Here is a 26,897-nt window from a genome sequence, read left to right on the forward strand (position 1 = left end):
CGACACATCGAAAATATCTCTCAACAGCAAAAGCAGTAAAAACACAGTGAACATACACTTGAGTGTATAGCTGCAGATGAATAATAATATTCGCGAAGTCAAAAGAATTGTTTCCTTCCCATTTCGTTACGAACTTCATTGCTTAACTTTCCCTCTAAGGTTTTCAATCGTTCGTTTTCTCTCTAAGTTCTAAGTTCTAGTTCCATTCATTAGTTGTCTTTATTTCTATGGTTCTTAACTTTAGTTCCGCTTTTGAGCTTCAATTCATTTTCCTATAAAATTCCACCCGTTTAACTTATTTACTTTTCGCTTCTTTCTAGTTACACTCGTAAACTTTAAGTACATTCCTTAAGTTACCTTTCAAGATTTTAACTTTTAGTTCCGTATTTGAAAATTTAATTTAAAGTTCGCAGTTATAGTTATATTCGTGAACGATCAAGAACCAAAATTTAGTTCCATTCTTGACCTTGAATTTAATTCAATTTATCTCATTCTAAATTCTAGTTCCATTCATAAAGTTAAGTTTCTATCTGTTTTTTTTCCTATTTAAAATTCGCAGTTTAACTTCAGTTCGTGAACTTAAAATCGGTTGCTTTTCTTTCATTTAATTCGATTCTCTCGCGCTCTAGTTCATTGCCTTTCTTACTTCTGGAACTGAACCAATTCCGATCAGCTCAGAATGAAAAGTAAAAGCGAAATGGAAACCTTATCACACTGCAAGTCGCTAGTGGAGTATTCACTGTAACCGCATACTAAGCAGCCAACGGGGCGCTGTACTGTGTCGCCTTATCAGTGCCATTGGCCCGACCCGAGCTGCCAACCCATTAGTATCTAGCTCGGTGCCAAGTGATAAAAAAAAGCCATGTTAACAATATATTTAATTGGTAGTTTGCATTCGAGAGTCGAGCCGTGCTGTTGTCCCCAAGCGAGAGCAACGCGAGTGCAACCAAACGATCCTTAAGCCACATATCCTTCAAACGTGAAACGAGAAAAACGTGATTAGAAATGCGTGCCGTAGGCCTCCTACTGTTATCCTTGTGTGTGTGCGCTGCCATTTGGCCAGGTGAGCAGCGCGCAAAACGCGTCCAATTATTAAGATTTATGCAATCATCAATACTCGTTGACAAACAGTGAAACGCATATTCAAAAAATATATAAGAAAATTATAAATTATAAATAATAATTGATATATTAGCTAAAAAGAAAGGGGAAAAAAACATGAAAGTCCCAATTTCAATCAATCACAAATGGAAATTAAAAAAAAAAATAAAACAATGCCGATCGATCGATTTCATTTCTTTATGTCTTAGGTATAATTTCGTAATATTGTTCTTGGGAACGAACTACGCTAGTTGAACACGGGGCACACGCCTTATCAGCATGTTCCACCCAATTCAAAGAAGCAGACCAGGGCCATGCCCATTATTGTAATTAGTTCACATTTGATGTTACGCATGCCGCAAGAATGCCGTGGCACGCATTATCGCACCAGGATACCCTATCAAAAGCCATGCTTTTTACTAACTTTTGGCGTACATTTCTGATAGCAAATAAGATTATTCACATAATATTTATTACATCATGTGCTGCAAGCTTTCCAAGTATTTACAGTGTTCAAATACACTGCCCGAAAAAATGGGGATTTTTTCCAAGTTTAAAATTTTTGAACTGAAAATATTTCATAAACTCTTAAAAACAATTTATTTGCCTATATTTTATTGCTGGAAATATATATTATTTTTTTATTATTTTATAAATATTTCTTTTGTGCCTTTAAAGTAATCCCCATCAGATATTATGCAATCCTCCAATTTTTGAAGCAGATGAAAATTTAATTTTGTGTGTCCTGCGATGTCGTGATTATCTGCTCAAGCATGGCGTAAAGCCATACTTTCATGGAACAGGGGGGTCAGAACAGATCGCGACTATATTCACATTTATTTATATATACTACATATCTGTACATGCATACAGGTATTCTGTATACGAATGAAAAACTCTTTTCATTTGAATTTAACATATTTGTAGTTAATTAAATATATTTGAACTTTTCACTGAACGTGTTTTTTTTAAGTGTAGTCTATTTTCTCTGATACTCTTGGAGTGAAATCTCTTATAACGTTATCGTAGACTTCCATTACATACCATACAATTTATCAATCAGGGTTATTTATGACACAATTTTTATTTTATTTATATAAAGCACTTCTTTGTGTACTTTTACTCTTCTTTATTATCTTTTTTTATTTTTATTTTTTTTAGCAAATGCACTCGAGTGCTACGAATGCATTGGATCGGATTGCGCTGATCTGGATAACGTTCCGGTAGTTAGTTGCAATTTGGATGATATTCCCGAACCAACAACAACAACGCAAGGTTCCACGGATACCTCAACGTCAGAGTCTTCGCCCTCGAGCTCCGAAAGCACAACGGATAACTCGTCTTCAAGCGACACAACGGAGAACCCTTCTTCCAGCGACACAACGGAGAAACCTTCTTCCAGCGACACAACGGAGAGTTCGTCTTCAAGCGACACAACGGAGAGCCCGTCTTCAAGTGACACAACGGAGAGTCCGTCTTCAAGCGACACAACGGAGAGTCCGTCTTCAAGCGACACAACAGACAGCCCGCCTTCAAGCGACACAACGAAGCCAAGCGAGTCGACGGAAATCACTTCAGAGTCCACAGAAAACTCGACGCCAATCACGGATACAGAATCATCCCCATCCTCAGATACCACTGACTCCACCGTATTCTCAACAACAGAGACTGCGGCGTCATCTACAATTACAGCTGAAACCAGTGACTCCTCTACAACGGCCGACACATCAGAATCCACTGGTTCATCGGATAAAACAGAATCGACGGATGCAACCACAAATCCCGAATCCACAGATCCAGAGACGACGAGTGCGCCAAAAGTAGATGAAGTGGCTTTGGCTGCGGGCGCACGCTCCGGTCGTGCACGTCGCTCATTGGCCGCCCGGGCAGCCGATCAACTGATTCGCAACTATCGCTCCCTTGAGCCATGCGGTCGAGCCGTCCAATATCGTACGTCCGCCTGCTACAGCATCATAAAAGAAGGCGGTAAGTGGAGCTGAAATCTATCAAATTTTAACAATTGTGAGCGACTGTCAAATACCCTATAAATTCATTTTTAGAATATAAAAGTAATTCTTGATAAGTCGATCTTCAAGAAAGATTACACGGCTCTAAAGCCGCGAAGCCAGTAACAGTCAAACTTTTAGGTTACGAAATATTTGTTTATATTTTTCGATCTTTCAAAGACATTCTCGTAAAATACTGTTATTCAGCAGCAGTATTAAAATACAATTATACAATTATAGATTTTTGAAGGATATTTTAACATTTTTTCAGAAATAGTTAATATAAATTAACTTCTTAGCAGAATTAAAATACAATAATACAGTTATAGATTTTTTAAGTATATTTTAACATTTTAATATTTTTATCAGAAATAGTTATTCGAATGATTTTTCATTCTGAGTTATGTATCGAAATATATATATAGGAGATATATATATCAGAGATATATATGGAGAGTGCAGCAATTCTAGACTGCTGAGAAAGGGTATCTAAACAGAGTCTTAAATTCGAGCTAATCCTGTTTCTCTCTAATTCGAACAGTTATTGAACGCGGCTGCGTGCGCATACCAGAGGGCCTGTCTGCCTGCCAGGCGGTGCGTCAGCAGGTCGACTTGCCGGAGAATTCAGTTGGAGATATGTGCGATGTTTGCCAGACGGATCATTGCAATGGCAGCGCCAGTCTGCGAATGTCCTTGGCAGCGCTGCTGCTGCTGCTGGGCATAGGGCTGAAGAGCCTCTTCTAGGGCTTATGTTAATTATATATATATATAAATATATATATATATATATTATTGTATATCTATGTTATATATAAATATGCTTATTTGCGCTAAGTGATTTGTATTTGTACTTCAAGATGAAATTATAAAATGGTATATGATAAAACATAAAAAAGAAATAAACCATATCAAGGGAATTTTGTATGACTTTTTTTTTGATTTTGTTGCAGTCTTAAAATTATAGAATTTTGTCTGATAAAGAAAATGAACAAAATCAATAAATTTTTATTTTCTTTTATGATGGGCAATATATTGCTTGAGATGTTTTGTTCAGGTGACTGAATTACTTCAGATATTTCTTTATCTATGTTTCACATATATACCCCCTATCATTATTTAGTGATCCATTAAAAACTATGGAAACGATTGAAAGCAATCTGTTAAATAATTAAAATCTAATTGTTCTACTCATTTATGGAATTTAATTATGAGCGATAAAAATACTGATTACAGATACTTACGATATATACAGACATGTGTTGTCCGCCTTAAAAGTTTTGCATTATCTCTCTGTAAAATGATATTAAAACTCGATTCATCCTTTAAGATGGGCTATTTAATAGTATTGCCCTACTAGGCGACTCTTTTTAATTAATCATAACTTGTATATTTATGCAATAGATAATTTTCATTTAGAATTCCAGTCAACGTACTGCAATGGAGTGTCCTTCTCTGCGATTCTCATGCATACATATTTTGATGTACTGCACAACTAGATAGTTTTCATGAAATGACCATCTTAGCAATTTTCATGTATTCAAGGAAACTTCCACCTAATTTTTAGTATTTATTTATATAAAAAGGCACCTAAAAATATTTTATAGTTATACACTTAATCTAGGGTTTATACGTACATCAGCAATCAAAATTAGCCAACGTGCAAAATAGTCACAAGACATTTAGTAAATAAATAAGTGTTAAATTTATGACTAGCATATAATAAGATCTCTTCAAAAGGTGCGATTCTACGAAACTTTATCTAATCAATGTCATCGTTTCGCAATTGTCGGGATTATAAAGTGGGTAGACAATTTCTGCACAAATACGATCATATTTGCAGCATGTCTATCTATATGGCAACTGCGTCATATATAAATATATATTTATATATATTATGATATGTAGGCAGATATATGCGTCTATATAGGTCGGTACATTTCAATGCAGTCCTTATCGTAAGTCAAACAATGACATTTCCCACATTTCTATTGGCCTATTCAAGGTGCAGTCTTGATTTTTATGACGTCTATTAGGCTATCAAATAAATCTATAGTCTAGTTTTCAATAATTGGCGAATTAACGTTACAATCTATACCATAAATTTTACGAGCATGCTTCGCAGAACAAAAAATCAATAAATTTAAGATTTGCCAATTTGTCGGACTGGATTACAATTTCAATTTACTACACACTATAAATTCATACTCTATATATATATATTTATATATATAACTTGTTATATATAATATATAGTATTTTGTTAGTAATTAAAATAAATTTATATGTTGAATCTTACCAATAATTTTGTTTAATTTTGGTTTGGAAATTTATTGTGTTTATATTATTATTTGTGTTTATATATATTTGTTTAATTTTGCTCATTGTTTTTAATTGATTTCACTTTTGGTCCAACTTATAGCTCTTTTTATTTTAAATTTTATTATTAAACATTTTACCTTAAATATTCATATATTTCATGTTTTTTTTTAATTATTACTTTATATATTTATAATTTATGAATAATTTTTGAACACATTTTTTATTATATCAGAAATACTTATTAGCAATTTTTATTATATAAAATGTAATATATAAAATAATTTTATATAATTTTATGTATTTTATTATAAACGAAATTATTTTATTTTTATAATTTTTATGAAGCATTAATTTCTGAAAATTAATTATTAAATTATAACTTTTTTAAAGGGAAAATTTTAAATATTTATTTCTGCTTCCTTTTATTGTATTTGTATAATATAAATTGTATCTTTTTTTATTTTAATTATAAATAATTCGTAAAAGAAGCACAATTAAAATTATAAATTATTAATTTAAATAATAAATTAATAATTGAAGTTATTTAACCAAACTGCATAGCTTTCTTTGAGTCCCTAATAGTTTTTTTATATTAAACGCTTAAAGCTCTGTGATCCTCAAAAAGCTCCAATTCCAAAGCCAGAAATAAGCACAAGTAAAAAAGTTTTAGCTCGCACTCGAACCCAGGTAAAACGTAAAAGCTTCAGAGCTTCGGGTGCGTTTACGTAGTTTTGTGAAATAAAGCACAAACTGCATATATTGGTACTTAGCATGTATATATATATATAGATATGTATATATAATATTAGTATATGTTATCGCGCCCCATTTGCCGTTATCAGCAAAAGAATTGGCACCAAAGTAGATAACAGCAAGTTGGGAGTGCTTTGAAACAGAATTGGAATTGGAATTGGAATCGGAATGGATTGAGCCACAGGCAACGGCCAGTGGCTACCTGTGGCAAAAGAATGCCAGTTAACAAGCAATAGTCGTGGCAAAAGGTTTATATATAGAGCCCAGAACAAAACCAAAAAACTCCCACAAAAGAGAAGAACAAAACCAATTGCAAAATGCAAAGCCCCAAATTAAGCATTTTGATAGCTGCGCTTATCGCAATCAGCCAATATAAAAGCGTTACAGCACTGAGTAAGTCACTATATAGATATATAGCCATGTATCACATCAAAGATCAATATTAAATGTATATATTAACTCCTACAGCTTGTAACGCGGGTACGAATGGGCAAGTAACCTGCGCAGAAGGTGTAACCGAATGCTTCGTGAAAACAGGTAAGATACACTCACTGGGAACTATGATTCACCCACAAGTGGGCTTTACGTATGTAAACACACATACAACTACATGTGGTTATAGATAAGTTTATGGTTAGCTTAGCAAAGTTCTTTATTAGACTAAGTTCACTGAAAGCACTTATCTGGAGCCAGCTGGACATGTTATTCAAGTGACGATAAGAAATGTGTTTTTATATATAACATATATGTGCCTCTTTAACTACATAGCCATTGTTCAATCATTATTGGTAATTAAGGCGCTAGACTAGAGTGCATTAGAGAGACTACACTGCGAGAAAACACTGCGAAAAAATGACCTAAAAAATGTCGTCTTTAATGTGAATTTATTTATATTTTTAGCAAAGCGTTGTAAGTGTGCTTCAAATACTTAATGGAAATATATCATTCTTAACTATGTTGTCCTGCTATATGAAGAAAACTATTGAAAATATATATTTTCTTTAATATTCGTAATAATTTGATGCAACTGTAGATCGGAGATCGAGGCAAGCTGCTTCAACTTTCTAAAGTATTTCAATCAAAGACAGCACTAGCTACAATTTGCAGCATATGCAACCTATCGATAACAAATCAATTGAAATCGATCAAAATCGATCATGCATTTTACTAAATGTAGCATCTTCTACTAGTTAGATCGTGCTTATCTTTGATATGTGACCTATGACCTATGACTTTTAGTGTTCCCAAAATTTCAGTAAATTTTCATTGATTTATGCCTTAGAATATTTTTAATAACATCGTCTTTGATCTTCTCAATCAATAGCGAAATGTCAGATTAGCTCTTCACATTTCCAAAAAGATCACTAAATAGAGATTTAAGATCTCTGTCGTTCCAGTATGTTCAGCTATGAGCTGTGCTCGTACCCAGTTTCTCATAGTCACCTTAACTCAACTCTTGTTTCGTTTTTATAGTAGCTGGAAATGTGACGCGTGGCTGTGTAACGGACACCACCTGTGTGGCGCCCACCTGCCTGACGTGCAAAACGGACAACTGCAATGAAGCACGGATGTGCAAGCAGTGCTTTGGCTCCCAGCCGGATTGTGGCAGGACTAATGGATCGGCGGACGCATTCAATACCTTATGCTTGACGGCCACAGATCAGTGCGCGATTGTGGTGGCGGCAAATGGTACAGTGTCGCGTGGCTGTCGTGGTGCGTGTGCGGCGAATGATCCCAATTGCAAGTCCTGCACTACGGATAACTGCAATGTGGGCATCTTTCCGGAGAATCGTCGCTTGTGCTACCAGTGCAACGGCGATACCTGCGGCACTCCAGACAATGCCAGCATGCTGCTGGGCTGCGACATCTATCAGGCGACAGGTCAGAAGTGCTACACGATCGGCACCAGTGCGACGACTATGCAGCGTGGCTGCCAAACGGATTCGACGGCCGACAACAAATGTTCAGCCAGCTCAACCGATCCCAACTGCTTGTTCTGCGACAACGAAAACGGCTGCAACAACAGACCCTATTCACGAGTCCTGGGTAGCTGTTACAAGTGCAACGACGCCGACAAGTGCCTGTTGCAGCAGGAGGCGGGCAAGGAAAGCGCATGTGCACCTGCCGTCTATACTCAGAACGAGAACAGTTGCTATACTCAATTATTTAACAATGGTTCGGTGGGACGTGGCTGCACCAATGAGCTAGCTGATGGATGCGAGACGACCCAGAATTGCAATGCATGCACGGGCGACAACTGCAACGTGAATATTGCCACATTCCAATGCTTGATCTGTCGCAGCGACTACTATGCGCCTTGTCGCCAAGCAAAGGTTCAGCCCGAAAATTGCCCAGCCTCCAGTCTGACTGGCCCCCAAGCGATGAAATGCTTTAGCGGAGAGTGGGGTGAGTGCATTTAGCAATATATAGATATAGAGATACAGTTAAAGATACTCTAAGATCATTTAAAGAACTAGAAGTACTTGTAAATTCACATGTTCATTAAGAAATACTTTCATAGCCACACAGAGATACTTTCGGATGCAGAAATCAGAGATGTAATTATAGATATTCATATCGCAAAATATTGAGATACTTCTTAAGTAATAACTTAAGAGATACTTTTGCAGATTCACGCTGAGATGCAATCAGATTTACATAATATATACATCAGATACAGTCAGAGAGATATATTTATATATTATAACAGCACTATAGTGAGATACTTTTAGATATAGATATACTCGGGCAGAAAGATACTGAGAGTATCTTAGAGATACTGGAAAACGACACAGACAGACATTTAGATATAGCTAAACTCTGAGCCTAGGCACATTAATTTAAATATGTAATTGTAAGATGATTATTTTAGTGCAAAAATAATTCCAAATTTCACTAATCTAAAACACAAATTTCCATATTTCATTTCATATTGAAATATATTTACATTCCAATTAGACCAATTGTGGTTCCCGAAGCAAATTGCCTATAGATTGCTAATCCAAGTGAATTTTATCTTTATAGATGGCGTCGTGGTTCGTGGTTGCCTTAGCGAGGCGAGTGCTCTGATGCAATATCAGTGCACAGCGGAGGCCGACACACGTTGTCAGACATGCACTGGCTTGGGTTGCAACCGGCTAGTATACAATGGAGCCGCCACACTGCAGCAGATGGGTCTGGGTCTATTCGCGCTGATCTCCATTGTGCGACACTACTTCTAACAAGATTGTAGCGTACAAGCCAATTATAGCTAACAATACTATCTACTATCTATGACAAAAAAGTATATACACACACATATATATATATATATGATATCGGTGCGTGCAGTGAAACAAATGAGTCATTCATGAATCATTACACACAGACATTAGCAAAAGAAACGCTTGATTTTGATTAATATCTATAGACGTTAGAAAGATAATTTTTATTTGGAAATTAATAAATTAATTATTCTAATAATCAAATTGAAAAAATACAACTTTATATATTTAATTATGAGCTTAATATTTTTGCAAGTAAAAAATTGTTTCTTTTTTTATTTCAATTCATTTCAGTTATTAAACATAATTTATTAGACTGTTGATAGCAAACTTGCTGTTATCAATCATTGTTATACAGATACTGATACTGAATGCCTGTATATATATATAGCGACAAATTGATAAAGCTTCAAATTGTGTATAGTTTAAAAAATAATTAGGAATTTTTTCTATTGAATTTAGATATTGATAAAAAACCTTCTTCACATACATTGCCTGCCTATACATACGCAAAGTGACTCCATTAGCTGCATCGTTAGAGTGCTGGGTATCTGTGTCTTAGGCCAATACAAGTGTTACACATAGACTCACGATAGCTAAGCTGGCCAGCAGCTGAGCTGCACCCGCGGTCTCTGCCAGGTCGCTATTGCAGAGCGAACCAACGCACAACTGGCAGAGTTTCGTTTCCTTGCGGCAATATTTGTCGCCCTCCTCCGCGAGATCCGCTGTGCAGCCGCGCATTATTAGCTGCGTATCACCTGGCGGAGAGCGTGGAAATTGTATATATAATTTAATAAATTTCTCATAATTTTAGCTACTCGTGCAATACATAAAGCATTAAAATATTTCATGAATAATTTAATAATCCCACTGCGAATAACGAATACTCTAATTGGTTCATACACACACGTCTTTACACTGAAGCATTCATACGAGGAAGCCCTGTGCAATTAAAGGTAAGGAACTTACAACTGAGAGTGCTTAGTAGGCAGTGCACGACTAGCTAATGCCCTGAACTTTGTCAATCAAACTTTCAGAGCTCAAAAGTGGTCTCAATTCGTATCTTTTAGTTAGAGAGCAAATCTATAATTTTTTAAGAACTCTCTCTTTTCAAAAGACTAGGTAAGTATCCAGCATTCGAAATCTTCAAAGTCTGTGTCATTCCAAATATTTAAAATCAATAGATTTATGGGCACTCAAATGAATGATAGGTTCGTACATATGGTATACAGAAATAAGCATTTAGACACAGAAGGACATGACTTTATCGGCTCAGCTGAAAGCAATTAATATGGCTATATTATCATATTTATCAATTCAATTGCTAATTGATAGGCTTCTAGCTCTGAAAGCTAGTTTTACCCGACTTGTCATGGCATTGATATGAGTCAATATATCCTTTATCTATTTATACACTGAACAACTGAGCATAGCAATCCATACATATGCCTAATAGAAAGTCTCTTCCCACTACATGAATGAGTAAAATTGATTCAAGTTAAAGGCAAAGTTTCGAATCGGTCAAAAGCTTAGTAAATAATTAATAACAATAATAACTGTTAAATATTTACTAACGTTTGTACAGCGTATAGCAGCCGACGCGTTTCTTAGTGAGCGGGCAATTCAGTCGCTCGCTGGGCTGTCTCAAACAGCTTCCGTTTCGATAGCTGGAGCAGGTGTAGCAGGTGTTTGGCAGCACGGCGAATGGGATGTTCACCTGTTTCACTGGCGCAGTGGGTGCTGGTGCGGCGCTCATGGCTGTTGGTGCAACTGGTAGCTCCGGCGTTGGTGGATTTGCTAAGGCTGCTCCTTCATCCTCATAATCATGCTCCATTGGCTTGTTCGCTTCCGTTTCCGTTTCCGTTTCCGTTTGCGGTTCGACTTCATTTTCAGTTTCCTGCGACTCCTTTGGCTTGCCCGTGTCGGTTGCCGGCTCCGGTGCCGCATCGATTTCAGTTTCCTCTTCGAATGGCTTGTCCGACTGTGGCTCATTTTCCGGCTCAGCTGCAGCTTCAGCTTCAGTTTCGGGTTCTTCTTTTGATGCGTGATCCATTGGCTTAAGTGCATCGGGTTGCGTTTCCGCTTCAGTTTCGTGTCCTTCCGCTGGTTTGTCCGTTACTGATGCTGGCTCAGGTTGATCCTTGTTTTCCTGCTGCTCCATGGATTTCATCTCTGCTTCCTTCTCCGGCTCTGGTTCTGATTCAGGATCTGGATCATTTTGTAGCTGTTCCTTTGACTTGTCTTCCTTTGTCGTATCCGCCCCTGTCTCCACTTCTGCTGTGGGCATAATTTGCAACTTTGTAACCATATTCATATCCATATCCTGCTGCACTTCCTCCTCATCCTGCTCCTGCGCCAGACTGCCGCGCAGCAGCAGCAGAAGCATCCAACACAGAAGCTTCACATTCATCGCCAATTTGGATTATGATCAAATGTGTATTCAGACTCTTCAACTCTTAGGCTTATCAGAATGAAATGTTGTTTGTTATTTTGCTGGGGATGCACGAAGTGCTCTGCAAATAGCCCAATGGCCGTATTGGGTCCACAAATTGGTTGCGATTGCCGTATGTCCGTCTGTTCCAGTCCCGTTGCCGACGCGCTCGCAACTGAAGCAAGGCCATTAAATTGCTGGCCATATGTCGCTGATAGTCACGCAATTATCCGACTCTAAATTAAATCGATATATGACAGTCGACCCATTTAACTAAACAGCGACCACTCGACCTACCCAGCCAAATCATCCCATTCCCATTTAATCGCTCCGTTTCTTCCTGAATAATTGATCATGTGAACTTTGGGCAGAGCTGAGAACCTGCGTTCCACAATAACATGGTATCCAAACATGTCCAAATGATATGTCTATTTTGCATTTGACCTATGACATCTGTCTCGAATCGCAAGGTCAATATGCAAGTCCAACCCAAGACTATATATAATATATTTTAACAATAAAATTGCCTCAGACTTTGCCATTAATTGAAATGGTATTACCAGCTTGGAAACTAAACTCTTTATATATATACATATTTATATATATATATATATATATATATGTATATATCATTTTAATTGCAAAATTTAATTAAATTAAAACTTGCTTCATCAAACTTATTTATGCTATTTGCGTTAATTTTAAATATAGCTCTACTATGCGATTCTCAGGAACTTAATTAAAACTCATGCTTACGTATACCTCAAGGAAACCAATTGTTCACAGCAACAATAAAAAAAACTTTGGGGATATTATTAGCTATTACCCACCTCTGTGATTCTCATGAATTCAAATTAGTCGTAAGATTGTGCGTGTGTTGATAAGAATTTATACATATATACATATATATTTATATATGTAATGCATTACGGTCTCTTATGAATATCAAAATTAGTCGAAATCTAAAAGCTATACAAATTACAATAGTTAAAGACTCAGTTGTAACTATTTCGAAGCTCAACCGATTAGCATGTGGCATGACTTAATGTGCTTGAAAAGAGTATATTGGTTTTGCAGCCAGAGACTTGAAATTGTGAACTTGCATTGCTTTAGTATTATCCTGCAACCTCTTAAAGACTTAAATTTGGTATATATACAGCTAGAGACAATTCAAAATGATAAATATATAGGCATGGAGCAGGCGTGGTAAAATTCTAATATAGCGCTAGAAACTCTCTTCAGATATGCAAAAAAATGTTTTTGTGCCGCGAACGAGCATTATGCAGTTGCTGATATATAATACATTTAGAATAAAGTCCAAGCCTAAAGATTTGGAAACTTAACTTTCAATTTATGCTTTGCATTACATTAAAATATTTGCAATTCTTAACCAATTTTAATTATATATAGTCTAAGCAGACTTTAATTTATTTATAGCTTATATATATACTAGATGCCTACAATATGGATTGCCTTTGTTTTCAAGCTCTTGGCCATAAATAGGGCTTATCCTTATCTCTGTATCAGGCTGATAATGGCCTTTGTTCTGTTGCCCAATGATAAGCCATAAAACGGATCTCAATTGTCAATTGTACAGAAGCAATTTGGCCAAGTGCAGGTGCAGGTGCAGTGCATATCGTAATGAGCAAACCATCTTTTAACCACCAGCTGATCCACCTGCTCGGGCTGTGGCTGTGCTGTAAGTGCTGCAGCTAATGCTTTTCCAATAATGCGTTAATCATAAATATTTCATAGGCCTCGTTCTGCAGCCCGCTAAAGCTATTGTGTGCTATCACTGCGATTCTATCGCTCTGCCCGAATGCGCCCAGACCCTAGGCGAGGTGGGTGTGTTGCCCTACAAGGAGTGCGCCACGGAGTTGACCTGTGCCATGTCCATAGGTAGGTAGAGTACAGGCAATTATGAGGACAGCTCCCAGAGTTGGTCAGACTATAGAAGAGCCTAAGACTAGCGGATCCTTTGTCCTTGATTTGTCATGCCTCCAGTGGGGGTATAGTCAGGACTGTAAGAAGACTTTATACAATACATATATGAATGAATAAAAGTGTCTCAACTCACTTAGTTCTTGCCTTTTGCAGTGGATTCGATAACGTATCGTGGCTGTGGTGCAGAGACGCCCACCACTGAGGCCAGCTATTCAAAGAGGTGTTCCAGCAACCTTTGCAATGCGGGCGTCTATCCACCTGGACGACTCAAGTGTCATCACTGTGCAGGCGAGAGCTGTGTGGCTGCACCTGCTGGTAAGCCACATCCCTGTCTTTATCATCGCGAAGAGGATCAGTGCTATACGGAAATTGTAAGCTCGACAATGGGCTATCGTGGCTGCAGCTCCGATACGAATCACACGGCAGCTGCCACAGCGCAACTGTGCGAGATTAATGGCTGCAATGATGCACTGGGCGCCTGGACGCTGAGCTGTGCCAGCTGTGACTCACTCAAGGCACGCGGCTGCAAAATGGATCTCTTTCAGCTAGGCAGTCGATGCAATGTCAGCCAGTTCGAGCAGTGCGAACAGCAACTGCTGCTTGGCCAGGAGCAGGAGCAATACTGCTACACATATAGACAGCTGGGTCGAGTGGTGCGTGGTTGTTCCGCCGAGTTGCCGGAGGAATTAGAGTCACATCGAGCGCAGCTGGAGACCTGTGCTAGCGCAGACAATTGCAATGCTGGCTGTTTGCCACAGCAGCGTTGCCTGACCTGCAACTCGTTGGAGAAGGAAACATGTCGCAGCAATGCAACAGCTTTGACAAGTCACGTTTGCGGCTCTGCCGAAGCATCATCTTGCTTTACGTGCGAGTACGCTGATTGGCAGCTGAAACGCGGCTGTGGTGCACCGCCTACCGATTCAGAAATCCTCAACTGCTATGAATGTGATGAGAACAGCGATCAGCAGGCCTGCAATTCGGTCGACTTTACGCGCTGCTATCGATGCAGCAGTGACAATGCCGCTGGCTGTGCCAACTGGGAGAAACCGGGTGGCATTGATATCGAGCAGTGCGCAGTGCCTGCAGCACCTTGCCTGGTGGTCAACTATGTCAATGGCACCACAGAGCGTGGCTGTCAACGCACAGATTTTAATTGCAACAGCGCAACTGTTGCCAGCTGTCGCAGCTGCGAGGGCAGCTTCTGCAACAAAGGTCCCTATCCGGAGCAGCGTCTGTGGTGTCATCAGTGCAGCAATTGTGATCAAGTGCAGAGTGGGCAACATGCAGTGCCCTGTGGACTTCTAGCCAATGAGCCGGCTGATCAAACAGCTGCCTGTCTGGAATACTACGATGCGCAAATTGAGCAGGTGGTGCGCGGCTGTCGCTCCAATGGACAACTCTACTACGAGTGCATGCTGCGCGCCGGCGGACAGACGGGCTGTCGTCTGTGCCAAAGTCATGGCTGCAATGCAACGCCCGGGCAACAGCTACGTGGAGCGCTTCAGTTGGAACAAGTGGAACCGGAACAGTTGGCTCTTCTAAGTCAGCTGAAGCAACAGGCAAAACTGCTTGAAGCACTGAAGAACGCGATACAACTGGGACAGTCTGAGCAGCAACAGCAGGTGCTGCAGCAGAAAGATTCGCAACTGGTGGAACCGGCGAAATAGCTGAAACAGTTGGGACACTCGCCAGCTCTGGGATCTGCGTCGTCAGTCAAGCGAGCTATAACTAAAATAAACATTTTAAGTTGGTTTAGCATAATTTATGAAAAAATGGCATTAATCTAGACATTTAAACCGGCTATTCATGAATATTTAGTTAATACAACTATTGTTGTGCATCGGGATCGTTTAGCCGGGGCGGCTTATAGCCGGGACTCAAAGCGCGACCGCGATGATTGAATGTGTAGAAGGATGGAAAGTTGCCAAGAGTATCCCAAGTCCTCTGCTGCATGTCCACAGTGGCGCGAATCTCCTTGAAGTTGCCCACGATTTGGATAATATTATAGACAACAACCACCAAACTGATCACCGTTTGCAGTATGATCTACAATAACATAAATATAGGTCAAGGAAGAAAACAAACGGTTTCTTTACTCACATCTAGAGGCAGACTGGTCCACTCCTGTTCCGTGAGTCGCAAATAGGTCCGATCTGTTAAAAGCCAAAATTGAAGTTTAATTTTCAATTCGAGCAAAGGTTGACATGCTTTTTCACTTACGGTGTGCGGCAGAAAAAGCGGCATGCGCTAAGCTAGCAAAGCCAGCAATTAGCAGTATTTTGTTAAAGAGTTTACTGCCCATTTTTATAACTTGTTTTATTTATTAAATTTACAATTGTGTTCAAGTGATTTGTGAAAATTTTCTGTAATTGAAATTAAAATTAGTTAAAATGTAATTTGCCAGCTACACGTCAATGTTTTCTTTCTCTGCGAGAAGAAACAGCTGATTACTATTCAGCTGTTAACGTTGCTGGCCTTGCCATATCTGTCTAATAACATAGCAATAACATTCACAATAGAATACTGCTAGCACTCGTGTGCGTCTCTCTGCTCGCTTTGCCTTTCATTCGTATCAGCGACTTCGTGTGCATTGGACGTTTAACGCGATTTAAAAGACGAGCGAGGAATTTTCAATTGCAAAAAACAGAATCCACTTTGCACCGGTATTTACGCGCGCGCGTCTTTTTGCAAACTATTTAAAACGCAAAAATATAAACTGCTGTCCAATTCCACTTAATTTGCCAGTGCATAATTAAGGCTTGTCTGCACTTGTTCTCGAGAGACCTGCGTGTGCCTGTTCTGTGCCTGTGTGTATTTGTGTGTGTGTATCCTTACATCCTCGCCTCTGTCCCCGCCATCGACGACGCCTTTGCACAGGGTGTGGTGTATCATACGAAATTCCAGCGCACTGTAATACAGTTTAAAAACAACAAAAAATGTCTATCTCCTCGAATGCGTCCTCTGCATCGCGGAACGGCAGCGTCGATGATAGCACGACAACAACAACCACGGATAGTTCAGAGCTGACGCACATTTTGAATAGACGACAGGAGATCATAGACTCCCAAGAGGCTGGCATCGAGGTGCCGCGCACCTTTAAGGTGGTCAATGTCTACACCGAATTCCACGAGTTTTCGCGCAAGCAAATCAAGGACTATCAAAAGACCTTCAATACGTAAGTTGATCTCCAAATAAGCAAATTCCTAAAGTCTAATCAAATAATAATAAATATATAAATTATAGGAGGCAATAAATAGGTTTATATATTAAAAAATATGAATTAAGAGAGGCTTGTATCATCTAGAATAACTAAATACCCCATAGTTAATATATAAATCATACCTTAAATTTTTTTATATTAATAAAATTATATAATTTATACTATTTTTGAATATGTTGCTTAATGAAATATATAATTTTATAGTTCATGTTAATTTTTAACACTAAATAATGAGTTAATTAGTTAGTCACCGTACAGGGTATTAGCTCGTCCCTCTTGCTTGTTTGGTTACGTAAAAAACCTATTCCAAAGCTCAGCTCAATTTACTGCCTCGCAGCTCGCTTTGACACCTAGCAGCAGCTAAAAAAGGCCAAACATCAAGCTAAAAACTTGTGCGGTTAATTGACAACTAAACTGCCTAACACTCAAGTTCTCTACCCCACCCCAGTCCAGCACAAGCGGGCGTTACAACCGCAACACCCCGCTCGAATGCAATGAAGCATGACTCACACCTTCAGTGACTTTGTCACAGTCATTTATTATTATAATATATAATTTCATAACGATCTTTTGACTGGAGACATATTCATTTAGAATAAACAGGGTATTGCGCAGTCGTTAAGACCTACATGTGTTATCGGCGTTTGTGAGCATCTCGCCTTACCTTTAGCCCTTTTTACCGATCGCGTCTCCAATGATGCATTGGTTGCGCAATCTTAGCCAAACGGAATCTGAATAGGTATTTTAATATCTTAAGTATGTGGTATGTTTTATATATGTACACAGTATATAGAGCTAGACAACCACTTGACACGTCGTATTTGATAACTTATCTCGAAGCTCATCCGAATTTGACTTTTGCGCGCGCTGATTGCGCTTTGCATATTTAGGAAAAAAATAAACAAAAACAGCGTTTCACTCATGCCATATCCCCCTCTCTGTCTGTCTCGCTCACTTCTCAGAACCTGCTGCTGATTCAGCGCTTTACTTTAAACTTCATTGAATCAACTGCATGCGTCTAACCGGTGCTGCCAGAGTTAAAAAAGTGAAATGTATAGCTAAATTTTAATTGAAACTAAATATCTAGCAATAAAAAGTCCAAATTATCTAAAAGACAGAAGTAAAAATTTAAGTTGTGGGAAATAAAAATGTTAGCCTTCCATTCTTCTTAAGAGCTCAAGGCAGTAAATTTAAAATATGCTTTATTTACTCAACCATTCAGATAAATGCTTCTGTAAATGGAACTAGCTATAGCTATAAAATGGCTATAACAGCAACAGTGTTGAACAGCATGCAGTGCACACACACCCACAAACTACCTGGTAATTAAATTGCTCTGGCAATTAACAGCTGGATTCTGTATATATGCTTTCCATTAACACATCCAGCCAATTGGAGCAGTGCAGCTAACTAGCTGTCAAAACAGAACTCTGTAAACAGCACACCTCAGTCAGGTACTAAAAACTCCTGTTTATCATCCTGAGTATCCTATTTGAATTCATTTGCCGTGACTCACGGCTGGGGCCAATTAGGTCAGTTCTTGGCACATTGTGAAAACTGAAATATTTGTAAGACGAGCCAAGAAACAAAATAAACAAACGAAAGAAAGAACGTGCCTTGAAAATGTAATCGGGCAGGGCTCCAAATCCAATTGGCGTAGCTCCACAATGTCTGCAAAAGACGCCATATATATAGTAGATATAATATAACATAGATTGTGCAATATATAATACAAAGCTAACTTAAGTATATGAAATAAACATAAATACAGTTTATCTTGCCTAGTTTAAACTTTCGACAATTTTTCAGATTAGTTTCAACAGCATTTCTAACTTAACTTCCACTATATAGAAAATATATGAATATAGCTATGCCTATATATATAGAAATATATATAATTGTATTGATGAGCTTCAGCTTTATTTATTGTAGTTATTCAAAATATTTCTTCAATTTTATGTGCATTTCAATTATAAAACTGGTTTGCAGTTGATCGAGTATTATATTCAAGTCAAGTTCTCTGAACTATCCCGACAAAATGCCAATCGAAGTCTTCAGTTGATCTTTTAAAATGTTTTTTTTTTACTTAAACAAGCCACAATAACAAAAACAATAACCGGCTGTGGCTTATGCGCAGCGAGCTTCTGACATTTCCAGTTGGATAACCCAGTAGTCCCCAACCCCCTTGCCACGCCTGCTCTTATCAGATGATGCGCTAATTTTTTGTAAAACTGAAAAAACATCGTAAAATCAAAAAAAAAAAAGATGAATAATAAAAAACAAAATAAAAATTATATATAAATGTTCTACTGAGTCATTTTGGTTTTTAAGGAAATCGCTACTGATTCAGCTCTGTGATAAACAAACATTTACGAAATACATAAACAAATGCAGGGTATCTGCATTTCTTAGAGTTTGATAAGTCTCTCTCTCTCTCTCTCTCTCTCTGTGTGTATGTGTGCGACCCAATTGCGCATAAACTAAAATGAATTAATAATTGTTTATACTTGGATGTATATGTAAGGAAACCAGCAAAAAAGACGAAAGAAAGCTGGAGTTGAGACTAGTTAATACCGTGTAAACAGTTGGGTAGTATAAATATTTAACTTCATTAATTTTCAGCTCTTAATTGATTTATATGAATTAAATTAAGAGTGCTGCAGCTGAGAATGAAATACCCTGTAAACAGTAACATTGTTAAATATTAACTTAGAAATAAACTAAAAAAGTTTTTTGTGTTTTTTTTATTGATTACATTGATCAAGAGTTAAAAGATCAGAAATATGATGTATAGAAATATTAAAATTTTCGTTTTTAAAAATAATAAAGTTGAAATAATATTAAAATCAAAATCAACATAGTTAATGCTACTAAACAAGTATATCTAAGCAGATTACATACTCCTGCCCATAATCAATATACCCCACCCAATTAATTTTTCTCAATTAAGTACAGGGTATCCAAAAAATGAAGAGGAAATCTCATTTGCCCAGCTCTCAGCGCTAATCGGACACGCAATATGTAATGCCTTTCTTACAGCGTCATAATTATTTGTTGATATTGCTGTATTTTAGTTTCCGGGTTTTTTTATTATATATTTTTTGGATGCGCCATTTTCCGCACGTTTTTCCGGAGCGAATGCGAAGGCAAAGGCGATAAATGCCAGACGCTCGCCACATCATGAATGATATTGATTTAAATCTCTTTCCTCATGCATTTAATGGACACACATGCTCTCTAGGGTCTGTGTCTATACATAAATCATTGGGTTTGTAGTCTAGTCGTCTGTCTGCCGCTGATAAGCCTACAAATCCTTAAGCCAAGTGAAGAGTAGCCACCACCAAGCCATGTTGACGCCTCTCACTTTTCAGTTTTGCATTGTTCAATTTGCATGTGGGTTTTGCATTTTGGCTTATTGCATTTTCAACTTGATTTCAGTTCAAGCAGAAACGCAATAAGAATCGAATTAGGGATGAGCATGCTAAGTGGTTGTGAACATGGGTAAAAATACTTTTATATAACTATAAAAAAATTCAAATTTATTCAAGAAATTTAGTTTTTAAATTCAATACCATATTTTCTTTTGATATAGAAAAAAATACAAATTTCCCACAAAGTGAATCCTATAAGAATTTTAACGATATATCGTTATGTCGTTCGCCTCTAGCGTCGCTATCAATGCCATGCCGTTTGTGCTTACAAATTGGGTTCATGGCAAAATTTACACCACTAAAGACCACACACATGCACACGAACACAAATACAGACATAGAGATATTCATGAAAATAATCAGTTACACGCACTTTACAATTGCTAGGGAGGGTTGTTTTATGGACCCCACACGCATACTCTGGGCATATTATGGCAACTGCGGCAAAAGCTTTTAATTAAACCACATTCACCACCCATTATCACTGAAGCAGAAGAAAACGCCCTCCTGGAGCACTTATGCAAAAAGGGTTGTTGTTGCATATTTTAGGCTAAACTGCAGCGCACTTCCTGTCTATGACGAACGAGCGGGTCAAAGTGCAGCATTCAGTACATATTATGTATATGTCAAAGACATGACATGTGCGTGTGCATACATAGATACATTTGTAGCAGGTTCATTGACATTTGCAAATACATTAGTCATTTTACATTTTGTGTTTACATTTTGCATTAACACACCTTTGTTGTTGTTGCTGCTGCTGCTTATCTGTTGTTGACAACTTTTTTTGGCCAATCGATAGCACTGCATCGCCGTTGTGAATGGTATTTTTGTTTTGCTGATGCTGCCATGTTGGCGCACGCTGACCTTTGCCAAAATGTACCGCATAATTGCAATGCAGGCGACCAGCTGTCTGGCAACGTCCGGAGCGACCAACAACGAGTTGAGTGGGTTATTGTGCATGCACGCCTGCGTCACTGTGTGCGTACATTGTGTTGGCAATTACAATTCATTGATTGACAGTGAGTAAGAGTAAATAAATAAAAAAAAAACCAACATATATGTATAGTAAGTTTATTATCTGTGACTAGTGGCAATGTCGTCGTGCCACTGAATGGCGGAAATATCAAATTAAATAAAAACCACATAGAATCATTGCCAGCAATCAGCAGCAGCAGCAGCAGCGGCAACAGCTCCTTTCCTTTGTGCTTTTAAACTCGCTGCACAATTAGTCATGTGCGGTTGATAGTTAATTCTATTTAGTGATGGAGGCACGAACAAAAGCAGTCAATGGTCAATGGTGATTTGAATAATCAACATATTTCCACTAGATTTTCCTTTCTATGATATTTTTATTATTTGGAATATTTGACTATATTTCCAGCGCTAGTGTGTTTTCGTATACAAACTAAGTATACAAGTATACAAACTAAGTACTGCTATATTTACCTCTTGCGTAATTTCCCTTTATAGGGAAATTTGACACTTGCCCATCTCTAGTAAGTTCTCATTCTACAATTACTTATCGACTCAGGCCCAGTTCTTCATGCATTGTTTCTCAGTTTCATGTAGTTCGCTGCAAACACTGACTCATAGAGAGATGTTGTTGCTGCTGTTGTCGTTTCCTGATGCAACTAAAAATAATCGGTTGCGACCCACGCAACGTTTTACTTTTGATTTTTGTGTTGCTCCAGTTTCGAAATGTCAAAATATGATGCCTTTTTACTATTGGGCTTTCTGCCTTTCTGATTGAAATTGTTCTCGAACTGGGAACGGGTGGATAATGGCTACAGTAAAAGCTCCACTAACAAATGCATTTTTACTCAAGTGGGCAGACAGTGGGTTTGTATAAATAAATTGTGGCTAGTATAAATAAGACAAAATTGAAATGTGGTTATGCACTTTATTGAGCTTTTACTGTAGTCGTGTGTTCTTGGCTAAGTTTACGATGCTGTTAAAATGCTGTTCATTTTTTATTGATACTTTATGCGCACGCACTTCTCACAAAACTTTACATGTGTCTTAAATATAAATGGCCCAAACAAAGTGTACATTTGAGTACACAGGTGCAAGTGTGATTTCGAAATGAATACAGTCAGTCAGACTGACAGACAGACAGACAGACAGTCAGTTCGTGTTGAGCGAAATAAACAAGATATTGTGTATGCAAGACGTCAACTGTGTACAATTTTTTTTCTTTATTCATTACCTTTTGCTGTAGTTGACTTTACAATAGATTAAAAAAACTGTGCGCAATCACATGAAGAAATCCACCAAACTCAACTCGTTGCAGTGCATTTTAAACGTTATACACAATAACCGTTACAAAAGCCCATTGGACAAACAGAAAAAATGCCAAGAAGCAGAAAGGGCGAAGTTTGAATACCCTTACGACCATTAGGTAGCAAATATTAGAGATGGAATTTATACTATTCATCGAAACTATACTGAACAATTTGACTTTATTAAATTAACTCTTTAATTTAACTTATTCCAAACTATACAACTGGTTTCTTATCACTAAATAAAGTCAGTGGTTATTGAATAATAAAACATTTAATCGAACTTCTGCGAATAATACGAAAGAATTCTAGCAAATTTACTAGCTACAGTCTTCTAGGCGCTACAAAGTTCATGAAGAGATCATCATTGCTATTTGCTACATGTATTTAATACAGAGTATTGAAAAAAAGGTTCAAGAACATGACGCGCTGTGACTGCTGAGCGTTGGCATTAACCCGATTGGGCCACCGAGCATAGAGAGCTCAGAGACCAAAAACTAAGAAACATAAATTTACAATGGGCAACAGCAAAACAACAACAATTGGCGTCACATTAAGTTGGTAATAGAGAAAAGCCACGACTACACGTTCAATAATTGCAGCGACTACTGTGGAGGGTTGGGATGGGCGGTTAGGAGCGCAGCAAACGGCAAAATATACATATACAGAAAACATGCATTTTGCGATTTACGATTTACGATGCAAATGCAGCATGCAATAACAATGGCCGGCTGACCCCGTTAGCTGTTGAACTGTACAAACCTACATGCATGTGCTTTAACAAAAAAAACAAAAAACTTAATTCGCATGTCTAACAAAATGCAATGAAGCATCCATCTATCTAGATTTTCACCCACACTTATGAAATTCATTGAATTGAAAACATTTTGTAATCGATAACACACAAAAATTAGGTGAGCTAAAAGGAGGGGGTCGGTCAGCGTTGCCACAGGGACTCCAGGAAAGCTGAAAGCACTGAGGAAGAATGAAGGAGTTAGAGCGAGAGCGCAAGCGTAGCGTCTGCTACTGCTGGAAACAGTGGTGCCTGAATTTTACTAGCTAAAAATAGAAGCCAAGTCTAATACAAAATTAGCTTGATGCCTAATACATTGTGGCATAAATTCATTTTAATTAGTACTTAATTTAGCTACAAGTAAGCTAAAAAATCATTACTATTAGTAGTAAGCTGAAAAGAAATAAAAATTGAATCAACGCCTGATACAATATCAGTTGAATTGAACAGCTGCGAATGCAATTGCCATCATTTAAGTTTACATGAAAAACAAACAAACGTAACTTTACGTTTAATGAGCATGTGTTAAGCGAGCCAATTAATTGAAAAGAAAACCACAAAAACATAATAGCAAGAAAAAAGAGAAAAAAGCAAAAGTCTGCCAATTGTCACATTGACGCAACAAGTGAGACACAGAGCCAAGCGTACACAGCAGCTCATGGCAATTGAAGTTAATTAAATACGAAGCAGCGAAATAGCAATTAGCTGTTATGCCGTTAAATGCGTGGTGACACCTTCGATATGGGAGAAGTAGAGATGGGCTGAAGTGTCGATTTTTTTTCAACATGAAATTTAGAAATTCAGATAAACAACGCGATAGTATTACAAGCTTTGTTTTATATGCTAAAAGTATGAGAAACCAAGTTCACGATCTAGATATTAGAATGAGCCCGTGCTGATTCGTAAATTAGTGATTATTAGTGGTTACGAATCAAAATAAATTGAAGCATTGCTGATTCAACAGTGACTCAGAATTCAACCGTTCCATATTCTAATATGCTGTTCATGCAATCTGTGCTTATCACCCCTCACGCACCCATCTCTAATGCTCCGCTTCTGTCACCGTTAATTACTTTCACTCTCGTCTTCGTGACAAGCCACACAATAATTTGTCGACCCGCGCAATTGTCGATACAATTAACAACGAAAGCATAAAAAAACGAAAAGAAAAGAAATAAATGCAACTGCTCATTAGATGAGATCTCTGTTTTCTAATGAATGTGAAAACGAAACTGAAAATTGAAAACTGAAAGTGATGCTTGAATGTAATCGAGTGCAATGTGTAATCGATTGCGTTATTATTTATGAGCAAATTGGTTGACAACGACAGCGGCGACGCAACTTGTGGCAAGTTGCGCGTTTCCTTTCCTTGGCTTGGCTTGGCTTGACTTAGCTAACTGCCTGACAGCGACTTTAATGGCAGCTTGTCTTATTTTTAGATGCAACTAGTTTGACTCGTTTCGCAGCATCCTTCAGAGACGGGGCAAGGTCGTGATTGTTTTTTGTAGCCACATTGTTGTTGTTGCCGCCAGCGCATCTGCCCCGCACGCGATTTACCCATCACAACAACAACAGCTACAGCAACAGCTGCAACATTAGCTAATGTTGCGTTTTCTCCATGCCACACGCTGCCTTAATGCTCATTACGTAATTTAGCCAGTAAAATTTTCTATTTACATTTTTATCTCAACAATTTCCTGCCCCCACATTCAGTTGAGGAAGTGGCCCCAAACGAGCATTTGAACTTTTGCCTATCCACGCATTCGTGCTCATACAAGACGATGATTAATAAATTAGAAGACGAGACTAGCTCTAAATTAAGTTTAAACGAGAGCAACCGCTTGTTAACCGCTAGTCAAATTTGTCTTCTAAATTTTACATTTTACTTTGATAATATCTAAATAAAAATATTAGGTGAATATTTAAATAATTTTTTTATTATTGATTCATATTGCTTAGTGAAATTTGTAATAAAATTCGAATCGCTATTAACTATTTCATTAAACGGCACGAGGGTAGTCACACAAATTGCTAACCTCACAAATATATGCATATATTAAAATTAATTAACTCGAATTACAATTGTCCTTAGTGTCATGTTTTATTATTGATTTTTTTAAGAGACGTTTTTGAATATTTACTTTTTTATCATTTTTTACATATCGACATTTTTATTTTTATTCTTAATAATATATTTTTTTAAAAGTTTATAGGTTATTAATTTTTATTTTTATATAAGTATACTTTTTTATTTTTAATTAATCATAAATTAAATTTTATTTTCTTATTTTACAAACTTGAAGTAATTCTGCTATTCCCCCACTTTTTCACTTTCTGTGCTCGATTGTCAATGCAGTGTCATCCCAGGCATAAAACGAAACGTAAAGCGAAATTTAAGCCTCAAGTGAACTGCAAATTTAGCATGAAATTGGGTTACCTTCACGTCTTATCGATTAGCAGGTGTGCGGGTTGAAATAACAGTTAACGTCCTTGTATAGAATAGAATATATATATATATATAGATACACGTAATACTCGTAAATATAATAATATTTATTTCGTTTGCAGTTATGATACGGCTAGGGATGGTTTCTTGGATCTCAATGAGCTCAAATATATGATGGAGAAGCTGGGCGCACCGCAAACCCATTTGGGATTGAAGAAGATGATAGCCGAGGTGGATGAGGATCACGATGGAAAGATCTCGTTCCGTGAGTTCTTGCTGATCTATCGCAAGGCGCAGGCCGGTGAGCTGGACAGTGAATCGGGTCTGAATCAGTTGGCGCGCCTCACCGAGATCGATGTGGAGCAGGTGGGTGTAAGCGGCGCCAAGAACTTCTTTGAAGCGAAGATCGAACAGCAGCTGCGCACAAATAAATTCCATGACGAGATCAGGCAGGAGCAGGAGGACAGACGTCGCGAGGAGGAGGAGCGTGCACAGCGACGTCAGCAGTTCCAGCAGCGTGCTGCAATCTTTCAATAAAGCAGTAATCGAAACGATTTCTTTATATATATATACATAAACTTTATAATTTGTAGTCTAGCACGTAATCCCTGTGGCGTAGGTTAAACAAATGCGTGACATTTCGGAGAATTTTTTTGATATCACATCACATCATAGCATTAACTAATCTTTCACATATAACTCACTATATAGATATATATATATATATATATATATATATATATATCTCACACACTTACATATATAGTTAACGAGCATACCAAAATCATACATTTTAATTGTGTTTAAGTGAAAGGAAGATTTATATATATATATATTAATTTCAACTTAGGTTTTAAGTTATTTTTTATTTTTTGCTGTTCCGTTTTGTTGAATTTTTTAAATATTTC

At 37.6% G+C, this 26,897-nt stretch overlaps 6 protein-coding genes across 6 annotated transcripts; 4 read left to right on the plus strand and 2 right to left on the minus strand.

The window, feature by feature from the left end:
- Positions 1 to 923: 923 nt before the first annotated feature.
- Positions 924 to 3,866, plus strand: LOC111595782 (dentin sialophosphoprotein). The gene is made up of 3 exons (XM_023309666.2): positions 924 to 1,063; positions 2,263 to 3,087; positions 3,649 to 3,866. The coding sequence occupies exons 1-3, from the start codon at positions 1,006 to 1,008 to the stop codon at positions 3,849 to 3,851; spliced, it is 1,086 nt and encodes a 361-aa protein (XP_023165434.2). The 5' UTR covers positions 924 to 1,005; the 3' UTR covers positions 3,852 to 3,866.
- Positions 3,867 to 6,366: 2,500 nt separating this feature from the next.
- LOC111595767 (keratin-associated protein 5-4) lies at positions 6,367 to 9,573 on the plus strand. Its single transcript, XM_023309649.2, has 4 exons — positions 6,367 to 6,572; positions 6,648 to 6,716; positions 7,653 to 8,585; positions 9,204 to 9,573. Exons 1-4 carry the CDS (start codon positions 6,497 to 6,499, stop codon positions 9,398 to 9,400), a joined length of 1,275 nt encoding a protein of 424 aa, XP_023165417.2. The 5' UTR covers positions 6,367 to 6,496; the 3' UTR covers positions 9,401 to 9,573.
- A 368-nt stretch (positions 9,574 to 9,941) lies between these two features.
- Positions 9,942 to 11,985, minus strand: LOC111595778 (protein TsetseEP). The gene is made up of 2 exons (XM_023309662.2): positions 11,018 to 11,985; positions 9,942 to 10,200 (listed from the first exon to the last, which is right to left on the minus strand). The coding sequence occupies exons 1-2, from the start codon at positions 11,850 to 11,852 to the stop codon at positions 10,001 to 10,003; spliced, it is 1,035 nt and encodes a 344-aa protein (XP_023165430.2). The 5' UTR covers positions 11,853 to 11,985; the 3' UTR covers positions 9,942 to 10,000.
- LOC111595777 lies at positions 10,506 to 15,503 on the plus strand. The gene is made up of 4 exons (XM_023309661.2): positions 10,506 to 10,564; positions 13,360 to 13,572; positions 13,629 to 13,772; positions 13,971 to 15,503. The coding sequence occupies exons 2-4, from the start codon at positions 13,515 to 13,517 to the stop codon at positions 15,482 to 15,484; spliced, it is 1,716 nt and encodes a 571-aa protein (XP_023165429.2). The 5' UTR covers positions 10,506 to 10,564; positions 13,360 to 13,514; the 3' UTR covers positions 15,485 to 15,503.
- A 58-nt stretch (positions 15,504 to 15,561) lies between these two features.
- On the minus strand, positions 15,562 to 16,265 carry LOC111595780 (membrane magnesium transporter 1). Its single transcript, XM_023309664.2, has 3 exons — positions 16,038 to 16,265; positions 15,918 to 15,970; positions 15,562 to 15,863 (listed from the first exon to the last, which is right to left on the minus strand). The coding sequence occupies exons 1-3, from the start codon at positions 16,117 to 16,119 to the stop codon at positions 15,645 to 15,647; spliced, it is 354 nt and encodes a 117-aa protein (XP_023165432.1). The 5' UTR covers positions 16,120 to 16,265; the 3' UTR covers positions 15,562 to 15,644.
- An 84-nt stretch (positions 16,266 to 16,349) lies between these two features.
- LOC111595779 (EF-hand domain-containing protein D2 homolog) lies at positions 16,350 to 26,681 on the plus strand. The gene is made up of 2 exons (XM_023309663.2): positions 16,350 to 16,992; positions 26,112 to 26,681. Exons 1-2 carry the CDS (start codon positions 16,754 to 16,756, stop codon positions 26,524 to 26,526), a joined length of 654 nt encoding a protein of 217 aa, XP_023165431.1. The 5' UTR covers positions 16,350 to 16,753; the 3' UTR covers positions 26,527 to 26,681.
- Positions 26,682 to 26,897: the final 216 nt, after the last annotated feature.

Source organism: Drosophila hydei, unplaced genomic scaffold (assembly GCF_003285905.1).
Source record: "Drosophila hydei strain 15085-1641.00,03,60 unplaced genomic scaffold, DhydRS2 tig00008114-arrow-pilon, whole genome shotgun sequence".
In the NCBI taxonomy this organism is placed as follows: domain Eukaryota; kingdom Metazoa; phylum Arthropoda; class Insecta; order Diptera; family Drosophilidae; genus Drosophila; species Drosophila hydei.

What these genes read in the sequence shown, in the direction of transcription:
- LOC111595782 (XM_023309666.2), top strand. Translation starts at nt 1,006, where the DNA reads ATGCGTGCCGTAGGCCTCCTACTGTTATCCTTGTGTGTGTGCGCTGCC. An exon ending in GTGCGCTGCCATTTGGCCAG is followed by an intron (nt 1,064 to 2,262) that starts GTGAGCAGCGCG and finishes TATTTTTTTTAG; the next exon opens with CAAATGCACTCGAGTGCTAC. An exon ending in CAGCATCATAAAAGAAGGCG is followed by an intron (nt 3,088 to 3,648) that starts GTAAGTGGAGCT and finishes TAATTCGAACAG; the next exon opens with TTATTGAACGCGGCTGCGTG.
- LOC111595767 (XM_023309649.2), top strand. Translation starts at nt 6,497, where the DNA reads ATGCAAAGCCCCAAATTAAGCATTTTGATAGCTGCGCTTATCGCAATC. An exon ending in TAAAAGCGTTACAGCACTGA is followed by an intron (nt 6,573 to 6,647) that starts GTAAGTCACTAT and finishes TAACTCCTACAG; the next exon opens with CTTGTAACGCGGGTACGAAT. An exon ending in CGAATGCTTCGTGAAAACAG is followed by an intron (nt 6,717 to 7,652) that starts GTAAGATACACT and finishes TCGTTTTTATAG; the next exon opens with TAGCTGGAAATGTGACGCGT.
- LOC111595778 (XM_023309662.2), bottom strand. Translation starts at nt 11,852, where the DNA reads ATGAATGTGAAGCTTCTGTGTTGGATGCTTCTGCTGCTGCTGCGCGGC. An exon ending in CTGCTATACGCTGTACAAAC is followed by an intron (nt 10,201 to 11,017) that starts GTTAGTAAATAT and finishes GCTCTCCGCCAG; the next exon opens with GTGATACGCAGCTAATAATG.
- LOC111595777 (XM_023309661.2), top strand. Translation starts at nt 13,515, where the DNA reads ATGAGCAAACCATCTTTTAACCACCAGCTGATCCACCTGCTCGGGCTG. An exon ending in GCTCGGGCTGTGGCTGTGCT is followed by an intron (nt 13,573 to 13,628) that starts GTAAGTGCTGCA and finishes AATATTTCATAG; the next exon opens with GCCTCGTTCTGCAGCCCGCT. An exon ending in GACCTGTGCCATGTCCATAG is followed by an intron (nt 13,773 to 13,970) that starts GTAGGTAGAGTA and finishes TGCCTTTTGCAG; the next exon opens with TGGATTCGATAACGTATCGT.
- LOC111595780 (XM_023309664.2), bottom strand. Translation starts at nt 16,119, where the DNA reads ATGGGCAGTAAACTCTTTAACAAAATACTGCTAATTGCTGGCTTTGCT. An exon ending in CGCTTTTTCTGCCGCACACC is followed by an intron (nt 15,971 to 16,037) that starts GTAAGTGAAAAA and finishes GGCTTTTAACAG; the next exon opens with ATCGGACCTATTTGCGACTC. An exon ending in GGACCAGTCTGCCTCTAGAT is followed by an intron (nt 15,864 to 15,917) that starts GTGAGTAAAGAA and finishes ATGTTATTGTAG; the next exon opens with ATCATACTGCAAACGGTGAT.
- LOC111595779 (XM_023309663.2), top strand. Translation starts at nt 16,754, where the DNA reads ATGTCTATCTCCTCGAATGCGTCCTCTGCATCGCGGAACGGCAGCGTC. An exon ending in TATCAAAAGACCTTCAATAC is followed by an intron (nt 16,993 to 26,111) that starts GTAAGTTGATCT and finishes TTTCGTTTGCAG; the next exon opens with TTATGATACGGCTAGGGATG.